The sequence below is a fragment of the Lolium perenne genome, chromosome 4, assembly GCF_019359855.2.
Source record: "Lolium perenne isolate Kyuss_39 chromosome 4, Kyuss_2.0, whole genome shotgun sequence".
Classification (NCBI taxonomy): Eukaryota; Viridiplantae; Streptophyta; class Magnoliopsida; order Poales; family Poaceae; genus Lolium; species Lolium perenne.
In genome coordinates, this window is record NC_067247.2 from 392,581,932 (window position 1) to 392,594,450 (window position 12,519).

Here is a 12,519-nt window from a genome sequence, read left to right on the forward strand (position 1 = left end):
TCCCAGATTTTCTTTTATATTTTGAAAAACTTGGAAGTGCGACATCCACGAATACAACTAATTGCAAATGAGAGTTTTCCGTCCGTTGCGAACACCGCAGGATTATGCTAGGTGGGTTGCATGACATTGTCCATATGTACTGCTGAATCCAGCGCCGCCGTTGCTGCCGGAGATAGCGGTTGCCCTCAGAGCATCTCCAGCCGTCTTCCCGATGAGGCCCCAAGGACACCTTTTTTTCATCCGGATGGACGAAACGGTCCAGTTACACCCCCGGATCCTCGTTTTCGTCCGGATTAGCCCTTTCATCCATCCAGAGAGCTTAGGCCATCCCCCCCCCCCCCGGTGTGCGCTCGGTGACTCCGGACGAGAGAAAAGCGGGGACGGGTCCGCTCTATCGGCGAGAGAACAGACGAACCCCACCACTTTGTCGACGCAAATCCCTCCTTCCCTCCCGTTTCTCTGTCGCCGCCGGCACCCCCCTCGCCAATCCGCCGGCCGGTTGCCTCAACTCCATTGTTCCTCCACCCAGCAGCCTATATTCCGCCGCTCATCGTGCCTTCTGCCTATTTTCCGCCGCTGGGCAGCTCCCTCGCATCACTCCTCGTTGACACACCGACAGATGTTCGTCCAATTGTCTGGCCGAACATGGACTCCGACTAGTTTCCATTTGATTTGTTTGAAAACTTGTCTTATTTTATTGAACTGTAACGTTTATTTGTAAAAATAAGCCAAATGTTGGCAAAACTGGTCAAATTCGCCGAATTATGCAGGAAATTTGGCATCTAGGATGTTTTTCTCTAAAAACACCGAATCCCAGGTGTCTACCGGGGAGACGCCTGGAACTTCAGCGCTCCCCGGGTCAAACTTTTGTCCAATCCGGCGCTAAATAGCGCCAGATTTCAGCCTGAAGAGCCTTGCTCTCACGCTTATGCTTCACAGTCATCCTGTTGGTGTGCTCCTTGCTCGTAGGAACAAGGGCGCGTGGCAGTGTTGCTGGGTGTCAGTTGACATAACTTTGACCACATATCTAACGTCTTTATTTGTAAACCTAACAAATGAACTGTAATCATCCCGTAGTCTTCGAGAAAATATTTACTAGAGTTTAGTCCACGTAACCAACATTCTGAAATTTCTACAAGCATGAAAGTAAACGGAAGACATTACAGGAGGTTAGGAGTTCAGTTAATTAATAATAAGTGAAAACACCATTAGGAGGGATCACATTCGTACTCTCAACCTAACAAAATGTACACGGGAGCAGTTCTCTTGCTTAAAATGGACACATACAATTGTTAGATGGGATTCACTACAAACCCAATTCTTTTCTCATATTTTCCAAATCATTCGACATATATTATATAATACATTCAAGCTTCAATTATTCTAGCACTCCTCTGCGATCAAATGGGCTCAACTATACTGGCTGGCATCAATGGCCAACCGAATGATAAGCACGGCCAAAATGAATGGGCACCACAAGATGATAAAAATAAACAACTCTACTAACTATAAATAATATGTACAAACGGGGACCAACAAGATAAATCCCAGTCGACCATCAACGAGCATATTCTCTTACTAAACCTTGAAGAGCTCTCGGTCTCCTCTGCTCAAGCTCTTTGTGGATATGTCTTAAGAGATCTCAAACACCTCGCTGGAAGGCAAGCCTCAGGGCAGGCAGCATATAGTCACCAGAATACTCCTTTTTCTTTGCAGGTGTCAGCGCTCACCAGAACACACCTTGTAGTACTAAAAGGTGCCTTACCATGTCAAGCTTCTTGATTGTCCTGCTCTCTCGTGTCGATTATTTCTTCTTGGCAGTACAGTGCATTTAGCTCTTCTTGCAGCTGCAAGTAATGCAGAAGACCCATCAGACACATAATCATCTTTCACGTGGTATTAATTTCCACACTTGTTTTGCCATTTGTATGATGCTCTATTTCGATTTACGAACCTCCCCCAACCTTAGTTGGAGATTAAACAATTCAGCTCTTAACTGCAGATGACTCTCAAGTGAAAACATAGCGGAGAAAACTCATGAGAAGTAGCTTGACACTGACCTGAACATGTTTCAGCTTTGATGCAATCAATTCATCAGTTAAAGAAATCATTCTGCAAGAGGCAAATGTAGATTAATGCTTGGATTCTCAAATAATTGTTGGACATACGAAATAATAAAGAATCTAAAAGCTAAATTACTGAAGAGAAAACAAAGATGCATCCTAGTCATGTTAAAATCTTGATTGGAGTGCCCATTGTGCCTGACAAAGCCCAAAAATACACCATGATTTTCAGATTATGCTTAGCTGTTTCAGTACAAGATCTCTAAGACATCCAGAGATCACTTTGTGCAGATGGCATGTACTATTTTTCATTTAATTTGACACACGAAGTCCCAAATTCACTAATGTCCACTGGATTTCCTACCACAGAATAATGCAGAAAGCAGTGTATTTTTAGCTAGTAACTACTAGTCAAAATATCATGAATTTGTTTCCTTGGAAACATTTATCGGTGAGGCATTACATCATACTTATAAAACTTTAACTCGGCTCACTACTGAGTTGAATGAGAAGATAGCTACACAGTCACACACCTTGCAGAAGTAACTCGAAAAAACATAACTGGTGTGGGAGCAGGGATTGGAGAAGGCAATGAAGTAAAAGCGGAGGCAAGCGGTAGAGGTTGGGAAATGTGAAACAAGTAGACACGAACAGGCAGAACCCAAACTTAGGAAGACATGCACAAGATTGTCCTGTGACAACACAGTAACATGGAGATGATAAATGTTGCGGTTGGGTTAGGTTGGGTTCTAACTCTTGACGCGGCACACACACACACACAGTAAAGCAGAAAAAACAGCGCACAGAATCAAGCAGCATTATCGCTAATAATGCAAGATAGCAACCTGATATCGGCAATGACAAGCAAAAGCCTGGCATAAGTCTAACAGATCACTGACATCCAATAGGATTTAGGTGTAGAACAGAGTGGTTTTATGCAGTAATTATAAAGAAAGTTTAGTGTTTCACTGTTTGCAAATGGAAATAGAAATTTCTCCATATACAAATATTGAATGTGAGAGGATATGGTTACCCTTCCAAATATCAACTGCAAAGTAATTGACCTACCTAGATTGTAATTCGAATATTTTAGCAAGAAGTGTCCGTTCTCCCCCAGAACCTCCAATTTCAACCTGCCAAAAAAAGGAGCACACACTTATGCATCAATTTTTTTATAGTAGCTATTCCACTGTAATGAACTTTGCAAGTGGATTTTCTATATATATATTCATGCTTACCCTTGTATCACCCTCCACAGTCTGAACTCTAGACTGGAGCCCTGGAAAAAATAAAGTATTTTAAACATAGAAAGAGAAAAATAGAAACTTCCAGTAGCTACAGTAGAAAAAATTACCATCCGTTTTCTCATTCTGTTGCAAGTTACTCATTATGTTCGTGATGAGATCCTGGGAAAAGAAAATGGAATATGGTTACAGTACCGAACAACAAATATTCGTACCACACATGCGTTGAAGGTATTGTACTGAGTTACTTCCATACTTGCTGAAATGTGGTCTGCTGTACAAGGTTTTGAAGATGGGGAATCAGAACTGATGCAGAAACTGAGCTGTTGGAGAATTCCTTCCGATATTGATTATTAGACTGCAAAACCGATGCATTCAGGCATAAAAATAGAACATAGATAAAAGAGATAAAAGAGAGGAAAGGGATATGAAGGTGCTCAATATTGTGCGTACAACAGCCATTACTGCACTGAGTTATCAAAAACAAATAAATGCAGAAGTACTACTGCTCCAAAATTGGGAACCTCTACCCTTCTATACCTCATAATCTTTTAAAGAGTCTAAATTCTTAATAAGTGGACATGTTAACAGCATGAGGGAGTGCATACTAATGGCCAAAATAACGTATTAAATTCAGAAAATTAAGATCCAGATAAACTGTACACAATCAATAAAAATGATATGCGCCACAGGCATATGAATTAGATTTGATATACATAATTCAAACAGGGCAAATAAGCTCTACACAATCAATAAAAACGACATGTACCACAAGCATAAGAATTAGATTTGATATACATAATTCAAACAGGGCAAAATTGTCCATTTTCAACATATTTTCTACTGTACATGCTTTAGAGTTCAGTTCTTGCATGCGACTAATCCAAGAATTCAGTACTGTAAACCAGATATCAGTATCACCTGATATGCAGTTGACATTTCTAAAAGAAAATAAAACATCTTATTCAGGTTACACACGTTCACACAAAATATGATCAAAGTAAAGAAATGAAGCCAAATAACTTCTTCAGAAAGATAGTTGCACAGACCTTAAACCATCCCATTAAATCGGAACTTTTGTAGTTTAATTTAAAATCAGAAAAAAAAATCACGAGTGTTACATCAAGGGAAAAACAAAAGATTAAGTGCAATAATATGTAATCACAATATAAAAAAAACTCTCCAAATGATATGTTTAATCAAGTTTAGATAAGAAAGCGTACCACTGGCTTGGCCTTCACTGGCCAAGCACCAACACTGGCTGATTTTCTCAGTGCAGATCCCTGAGAACTCCCAGTATCAGTGGTAACTCATGGTGAGGGGTGCATATTCATGTAGAGTGCAGTAGAGATTTTTATGAGTAGATTTTAACCAATGCTTACCTCCTGTGGTCTAGGTGAAATTTTGACCACTGGAATTTCCTGAACCTGTCAAGTAGATTTTATTTAGTTTTCCTTTGAAATGGTCTTGTTCTGCTATGGATCACTATCTACTGACATGTATGCATTGCTCAACTGGTAACCCACCTTTGCCAGATCAAAACTTTCGGATGTCACTGAAAATCGGCCTTTTATTTCAACCTTAGGTTTATCTCCCAAGGACCCCACATACCCTGCATAAAAACAGAAAATCACATGCCTTTCAATGCACAAGTCACTAGGGATTAGAGTAGACAGGAATATTCTCTAAGGGTCAACACTAAGCCAATGTTAATGCGTGATTCCAAGTCTTTTCATCTACATTGAGAAAAGTGGTGAAATTTTATGTCAGAACAATGGGTGTTTATCCTACTTCCAGAAAATTGAATACGAGCAGACAGGGCACTTTCAGAAGCACATTGAATGCTGTGCTGCTGTGTAAGCTAATGTTAGCCCATGGCAGCAGATTTTTCCTGTACATTGACAAAATTGGTGCATAACAGTGTTAGAACAAGGGTTGCTTTATCCTACCTCCAGAAGACCGAATAGGGGCAGACAGACTATTTGCAGAAGCACGAGTTGAAAGTGACAGAGGACCACTAAGATCATCAATTTTTCCAGCCTCATTCTTTTGTTTACTAGATACTGATTGACCTCCTGCATCCCTGTGATGAGGAACAACAATCAAATGCAATTTAAACTGGTATGCTAATGCAAAGTACTAATATAATAGAACTTGCGTTAAGGAAGAGATCTTTTACAGTACCCATTATATATCACTGTCCATTCTTTTCAATCAAGTGTATCAGATTCTTTTTTTGGAGGACATCAAGCGTATCATATTAGTGTGGATTTGGTTGTACTCCACGGTAAGTATTGGAAGTGGCATTCACTTAGGGGGTATAACTATGATAAACACTTCTAGTTATTAGTATAGGGACACAACGAAATATCCAGTATGCTGGCGGATGGAAGTTAAAGCTAATCAGTGCATAATGACTTTCAACAATATAAAGTTAGATTATGCTCATACTCCATCCACATGTAAGGAAACTCCAAAATGTGTTATGTCCATGAATACTCGGATATGCAAATTCGATTATCTATCAATACACTTATTTCAGAAACAAATTGGGTCATGATTTATAAATAAGAATTATCAGAACTCCGTAGGTGAAATTGAAGAACTAAACAACAGTCCATTAGAATATAAACAGATTAAACCGCATTTATTATTCAATCTGGAGCATATGCAATAGATCAAAATGAATGGAACTAGTCAGTGAAAACTGTTAATATACCTATCAATAATAGGACCTCTTCCATTGACGGAACTATCGCCGGTACCAGAATATATAATTGGGCCAGAGTAAGTTCTTTGTCTTTGTTTTTGTCTAACTTCACTTTTACAATTTCCCACCTCAGAACCATGCTTCGGTGTAGAGCATAATGAGTCATTTTTTGATCCATCAACCTTCCATGCAGAATCGGCATTGCCAATGTCAGAAGCCAAATCTTGATCTGTTTCAGGGCCATTTTCACCTGGATTTACTGCAGTGGCACAAGTTCGTTCACTGAAATATAACAAACTACTATGAATATACACTATTAAGTATTAACACTAAAGCAGGAAAGTAATACAGAAATATGCATCAAGGTTCACTGATCCTCTTGTTATAAACCAAACATTGATCCCATAGAGTTGAATTAATGCTTAAATGTTACATACTGATTCGACCTATGGTTACTTCCATTCAGAAGCGTTGATTTTCTAAGATGACTCTCGGAAGATGCATCCTGCCAATAGAGCATTCAAAGACATTGTTACAATTCTTTCTTGCATGTAAGAAAACATTTGGTAATAACACAACGGGGAATGCAAATAATTTTACAGTCTTAAAAGTTAGTGAGAAACTACATAGCAGTGACAAAAGGGTTGAAGATCTTTTTCCTATACAGTTTCTATCATCACTAGTTCACTACAGCACAGATTGAAAGTCATTAATTTGAAACGGAATCAAATCAAGCAAACCTTCTCAACTTCAATTGTTCTGTCATCATTCTCCTTTATTTCAGGTGGATCATCATCATGAATCTGCATAAGTTCGGGATTACTTGGTAAGGTGATATCATAGCCACTATAACCTAAAGATTGTATTGGTGATGTAAGCAACCGCTTTACCAGTAATGCCTGAGCCTTTAGATCCTCAATATCAAAGTGCCATGCGCTGACACCTCGTTGGTACTCACTCTGTTGGACGGCAATCACAGACCACAAGAAAACAAGCTAAGTGGATTGAAAGATGGAATTCCATATATGCATTTCTTAAATAGAAAATTAATATGGAATTAGCTATACACAATGTTTTAAACAAATTACGGCACTATCGTGATGCATATCCCCTGAAAAAATTACAACAGCACCGTACAAGATTAGATTCCAGCAAAATCTCCACAGCGAGCAAAAGCACCTTAATTTGCATGGAGCCATAATATGGAATTAGTTATATAGAATGTTTTCAACAATTACAACACTATGATAATGCATTCCCCCCAAAAGTTTACAACAAAGTTCTGTACAAGATCAGGTTTCAACAAAAACTCTACAACGAGCAAATACACCTTAATTTGCAAGTAGCCATGATATTCTATGCAACTGAATAAGATGTGACTACCTAATTGTTTGCATGTGAAACAAAACAGGTCTTCCAGTACAATCAACCAACAAGTCATTAACAAAAGCAATCATATATTTAATTATTCATATAGTCAGCTGACCAAACTAATGCCCCGATTGCAAGTTCAATTTGCATAGAGCCTGGACTTACATCACATAGAGTGTGCGATTACATACCATGCCATTCAAGTTTGTGTAGTAAATAAACTAAGTGTACTTTCATTGCTCTAATGGGAATAAAAAACTTCACTGAAAGCATAGAATAACATATGAGTGTTGATTTCACAAACCATAGAAAGTGCTTCCTGTTCGGAAGAAGCCAGATGTGCTGCATCCTTTTGCTGGAAAGGCACCGTAATTTAGTGTGATATAATTGTCCCAGTGTGAAGTAAGAAAATAAGATATCACAAGAGCAAAACCTGGAGTGTCTTCACACGCTCCCATAGAGGGGGCAAATCAGTTATAATACTCTTAACTGTCAGCTGTGGGACCTTTGCGTTCTTAAAAAATGAATGCTTCAGTAACTTTTCAGCTGTTGGCCTCTTGGTTTGATCTTTTACCAAGCACATTGCAACCATTTCCTTAAAAGACTGTAATTAAAGCAGAAAAGCCTTCATTAGAAGGGTAAAACATTGTAATCTAATATATCTAATCTGCACGTAACTGAAACAGCTTCCTAAGACAAGTAGGGTCAGTAAAACATAACAAAAAGACATTCACAAGCCAATAATTAGCTAACAGGACCATACCTTTGAGAATTTTCTGTCACGGTCATAGTCAAGACCTGGTGGGGCATTTTGAAGGGTCATGAGAAGAACCTGCATCCAAAATGATAAACCGCAGTTAGACAAAAAGTGTATATACAAAGGGTTGCAACCTTTGACAATATCCTTGATTCACCAAAAAAGTTTGTACACACACTAACTTCATGGACAAGACCACCTAGCTTATGTTTAACTTCTACAATATTGCTGTCATGGAAAGAAGATATGCACAGTAGCATAATGGGATTTTACCCAAGGAACAAGTGCTCTTTTCCAGGCAAAAAAAAGTGATGTAAGCACAGGTACTTTTTCGTATAACAGTAACATAAAAAATGATGAAAATTTCATGTCTGCAAACTGCCAATAGGACACCTTGATGCAAGTTTAAATATAGGAAAATTTATAATGACAGTGCTTAAACACCTGTTACTAACGGTTGCTCATTCCAAAACAGGAAAACTGCAATAATATAGGAGTATTTTTATTTTTATTTGCAGAAGAACAAGTAACTCATTACCTTCATGGGAGGATACTTAGAGAAGGGAGCATGACCATGTGCAAGTTCCAGTGCAGTTATTCCAAATGACCAGATGTCGGCTCTGTATATAGGGTAAAAATAGTTACCAACACACCTCGAATATATAATACTCTCTCCATTCCCATGCATAGGGTGTATATATTTTTCACAATTTTGACCATAAAGGAAGGCGCGGGTGCATTGTTGCTATGACTTTGCCCAACATACCCATGGGTGGTTTACCGTGCATGCAACTTAAATTAGGCAATAGTTATTGTGCATGCAGCTTTTTTTTTGGAAACCTGTGTGCGTGTAGCTTGAATTGGTTGTGCCTAGGCATGCAATCTTCAATAGCTCACATGGGATTAATAGCACGGATAAGGAGGTGGCATATCAGTTGGGGACAGGGCAGTTAATTCTATAGAACGTGTATTATTTATGGTTACAGAGATATTTTTCAGGGGTAAAATCGCCCACAACTATCGAACCAAACTAGTTAATCCTAGTTCTCAGATATATGTGCCCTGTTTACGGACATGATAAAAATACAGAAATGCAACCCAAAGAGTTGCAATTATAGAGTGGATAGATGAAAAGGACAAATGTAACAAAGATTGTTAGAATAATTTTTAAAACTAGAGATAGCAATTCAGCATTTAATATGAACATAAAATTTCAAAACTATATTTGAGTGACCTCAGATGTACTAATGATGCATGCTGCCTAGGGTTGAAAACAAAATGAGCCGACGGAAGCGACAATTGAACATAAAGTACAAATATAGTAGTTATACTACTTGGGCATCCTTCGGGCTGGGCCGGGCTGAAGAAAGCCTGACGCACGAAAACTAGTCCCAGGCCTGGCCGCGCCCATCGGACCAGCGGGATGGGCCACCTCCTATTTTAATTATTTGGACTACCCAGGCTCGGCTCAGCCATTGGGCCAACATTTTCAGGACTCTAGGACCAAGAATTTCAGGCCGAGCTGCCCATGCCCAGGTATGTAGTAGTACATAGGTTGGCCTGGTTGCAAGTGTGATGTAGGCCCTAGTTTCATGCATTCCATGGCCTGATGAGCAAGAGAAATGACCAAGTCGGACTACTATTTCGTACTTAGGCCTGGCTAGGATATATTTTTGAAAAGTTTCCGTATTTGTTTTTTTGTAATTTCCTTGTTGTTTCTGTTGGAACTGGCTCTCCGGTTACCTTTTCCATTTCCTTTTCCGTAAAATACTGTTTCCGTATCCTTTTTTGCTCTCTGTTTCCTTTTTTCTCCAGAAAAGGGCGGTGTTCCGTTTTCAACCCTACTGCCAATGTAAATAGCTTGTTTATAGTGAAAAGATGATAGTCATCTAATGGACCAATGACACTAATCAAGTGGCAACTAATGCATCAAGCTATTCTAGACTACACACTAGAGTAGCAAACATAACATGAATATGATATTCAAAACATACTTGAAGTTATAACCGGTTCCAGGCTGGAGAACTTCGGGAGCCATCCTAAACACCAAACAAAAGAACATAGCATGTCAGACATCTTCTCAAATGTTTAATACTTATTGAGCCTCTAGAAGAAGAAATTTTGAAAAAATATAGCTACCAGCACGGGGTTCCCACAAATGTATTCCTAGATCTTTGTCTATCACCTCTGTCAAACAAGCAAGCAGATACACCGAAGTCCCCAAGCTTTACTACACCAGGGCTATCGACAAGGATATTGCCCGCCTGCACAATGTCATATTTAGCAAAAGTGCTGATGAAATTAGCGCAAAATAAACCTATACAGCAGATTAAGCTAACCTTGACATCTCTGTGGATATGTCCTTGCCTATGGAGGTAATCTAGAGCCTTTAGTGTTTCTTTTAGAATAGAGCAGATGACAGGCTCTTCGAGGCCATCGGGGTATCCAACCTTCATTAGGTGTAAACATGAACCCTCTGCCATGAACGGCATTATCACCCAAAGGTTGTGATCGACAACGAACGAGCAATAAGCCTTGATGACATTCGGATGATCTATCAAGCTCATTATCTGGGCCTCCTTCCGCACATCATCCTGCAGAGGATATGTATACATATTAGACACCACTGTGAGATGCTAAATACACTGCGTACTAACTTCAAGAGGAAAGCGGTACATATACAAATACGTTCCCTATGAGATGTACTTTCACTGGTTGGTGTACTGTTTGGCGCTACTGAAGCGGGCACGCAATACCACTGGCGATCATGCCAACTAAAAAATATGCAGTTACAGTTCCTTGCAACGAAGACGCGATTTAGAAAAGTACTGCATCCTACATTTCGTTAACCGCATCTACATGCCATCTAGGGGCCACAAGCGCACTGTGAGAGAAGAATTTGTGAAAGTAATGAATGGCAAAAGAAAGCATGCTGGAATTGTGGCTAGCAATACAGACAGGAGTCCCACCGTATCTCAGCGGCAAGGGTAGTGCAAGTCAGCAGAAAAACGATGAAAACCCAACGATCAAAGTATAATTCACGAACAGAAATTGCAGAATCGAGCATGTATACATATCAGATAATACCAGTGTGAATATACAAATCCATTCATTATGAGATGCACTTTCACTGTCAGGTGTACAGCTACAGAAGCGGGCAAGCTGTAATGCTGGTGATGTAAAAATCCTTGCAACGAAGACGCGATTTAGAAAAGTAGCGCATCCTACATTTAATTCACCGCGTCGACATGCCGCCATACAGAGAACAATTGGAAATTATTATCTATGTGATTTGTGAAATCAATAAATAGCAATCGAAGCTTACCAGAGTTGTGCCTAACAAAGTAAAAGTACAGATAGGAGTCCTAGGGTATCTCGAACCAGCGGCAAGGGCAGTGCAAGTCAGCAGCGAAATGACGAAAACAGAGGATCATCAAAGTAAAATTCACGAGCAGAAATTGCAGGATCGGGTATATCAACTACTGAAATAGAGCTAAGTCGCATGATCGAGAGTCACCGTCTCACACCAATAAACAGGGTTGCACAGAGAAAGGGATGGGTAGATCGATCGATCAGCCCGGCTTACCACAGACCAGCTCGAACGAAGGAGTGTATCCGCAATGCGTTCCTAAATGACCGATCAAAACCCTAGGACGCGCGGCCTTGCGCGAGCGAGGGAGAATCGGAGAGGAGAGCTGTGACAGAGAGAGGGGGGATGCTCACGAGGTTACTGTTGACCCGATCGAGATCGAGGCACTTGACGGCGATGGTGGTGTCGGCGGGGAGGAAGACGGCGCGGTAGACGACGGCGTTGGCGCCGAAGCCAATCTCCTCCATGAGCCTGTAGTCGTCCGGCGACGCGGTGAAGTCGGGCGGCGGCGGCGGGGCCGCCGCCGCGGACGGCAGCGAGGGCCGCCGCATGCTCCCGCTCCTGACCATCTTCCTCGCGGGCGGGGGCGCCGATCGCGCGCGCGCGGCCGCCGGCGTGGACTGGGGGCGGGCGGGCGTTGGTTCGTTGACTGGTGTCGCGCGCGTAGGAGTGGGGACTCTGGAGAGACCGAGGGGGGCGGAGCGGGGTGAAACGGAGGATTTTGCGGAGGGATTGTTTCTGGCGTGGCGTGGTGCGGCGGGCGTGGGACGCGAGGGTGTTCGCGGGTATGAGGATGACTTGTGGGGACAGGTGCGGTGGGGCCGGTGTGGAAGTGGGGGTAATAGGTGGTGGTTGGGGCAGGGTGGAGTGGCCTAGGAGGGAGGTAGATGCGGCCGGTGCGCTGGGCTGAGAGATCTCCGCCTCCCGATGTTTGGTCTCTGAGCGATCAGCCGGATCGTCTGTGCGCAATGCGTTTCACCATCGTTGTAAAATTCAGTATAGCC

At 41.2% G+C, this 12,519-nt stretch overlaps 1 protein-coding gene across 2 annotated transcripts; it reads right to left on the reverse strand.

Moving 5' to 3' along the window:
- Positions 1-1,302: 1,302 nt before the first annotated feature.
- LOC127297517 (uncharacterized) lies at positions 1,303-12,199 on the reverse strand. 2 transcript variants are annotated; one of them, XM_051327843.2, is made up of 22 exons: positions 11,869-12,199; positions 10,485-10,739; positions 10,285-10,409; positions 10,140-10,184; positions 8,684-8,765; positions 8,152-8,220; positions 7,822-7,992; positions 7,693-7,743; positions 6,908-6,976; positions 6,758-6,820; positions 6,464-6,522; positions 6,027-6,299; positions 5,257-5,390; positions 4,834-4,919; positions 4,690-4,734; positions 4,531-4,590; positions 3,564-3,665; positions 3,418-3,469; positions 3,302-3,342; positions 3,132-3,196; positions 2,061-2,112; positions 1,303-1,847 (listed from the first exon to the last, which is right to left on the reverse strand). In XM_051327843.2, exons 1-22 carry the CDS (start codon positions 12,082-12,084, stop codon positions 1,770-1,772), a joined length of 2,193 nt encoding a protein of 730 aa, XP_051183803.1. In that variant the 5' UTR covers positions 12,085-12,199; the 3' UTR covers positions 1,303-1,769. The 2 variants fall into 2 exon arrangements, with proteins under 2 accessions (XP_051183803.1, XP_051183802.1); XM_051327842.2 differs by having other exon boundaries at positions 6,455-6,522.
- Between the last annotated feature and the right edge of the window lie 320 nt (positions 12,200-12,519).

Excerpts from the sequence above, each read along its gene's own strand:
- LOC127297517 (XM_051327842.2), bottom strand. The coding sequence starts at position 12,084 with ATGGTCAGGAGCGGGAGCATGCGGCGGCCCTCGCTGCCGTCCGCGGCG. Across the intron at positions 10,410-10,484 it reads ATATCCACAGAGATGTCAAG|GCGGGCAATATCCTTGTCGA; the intron begins GTTAGCTTAATC and ends GACATTGTGCAG. Across the intron at positions 2,113-3,131 it reads ATATTCGAATTACAATCTAG|AATGATTTCTTTAACTGATG; the intron begins GTAGGTCAATTA and ends TGCCTCTTGCAG.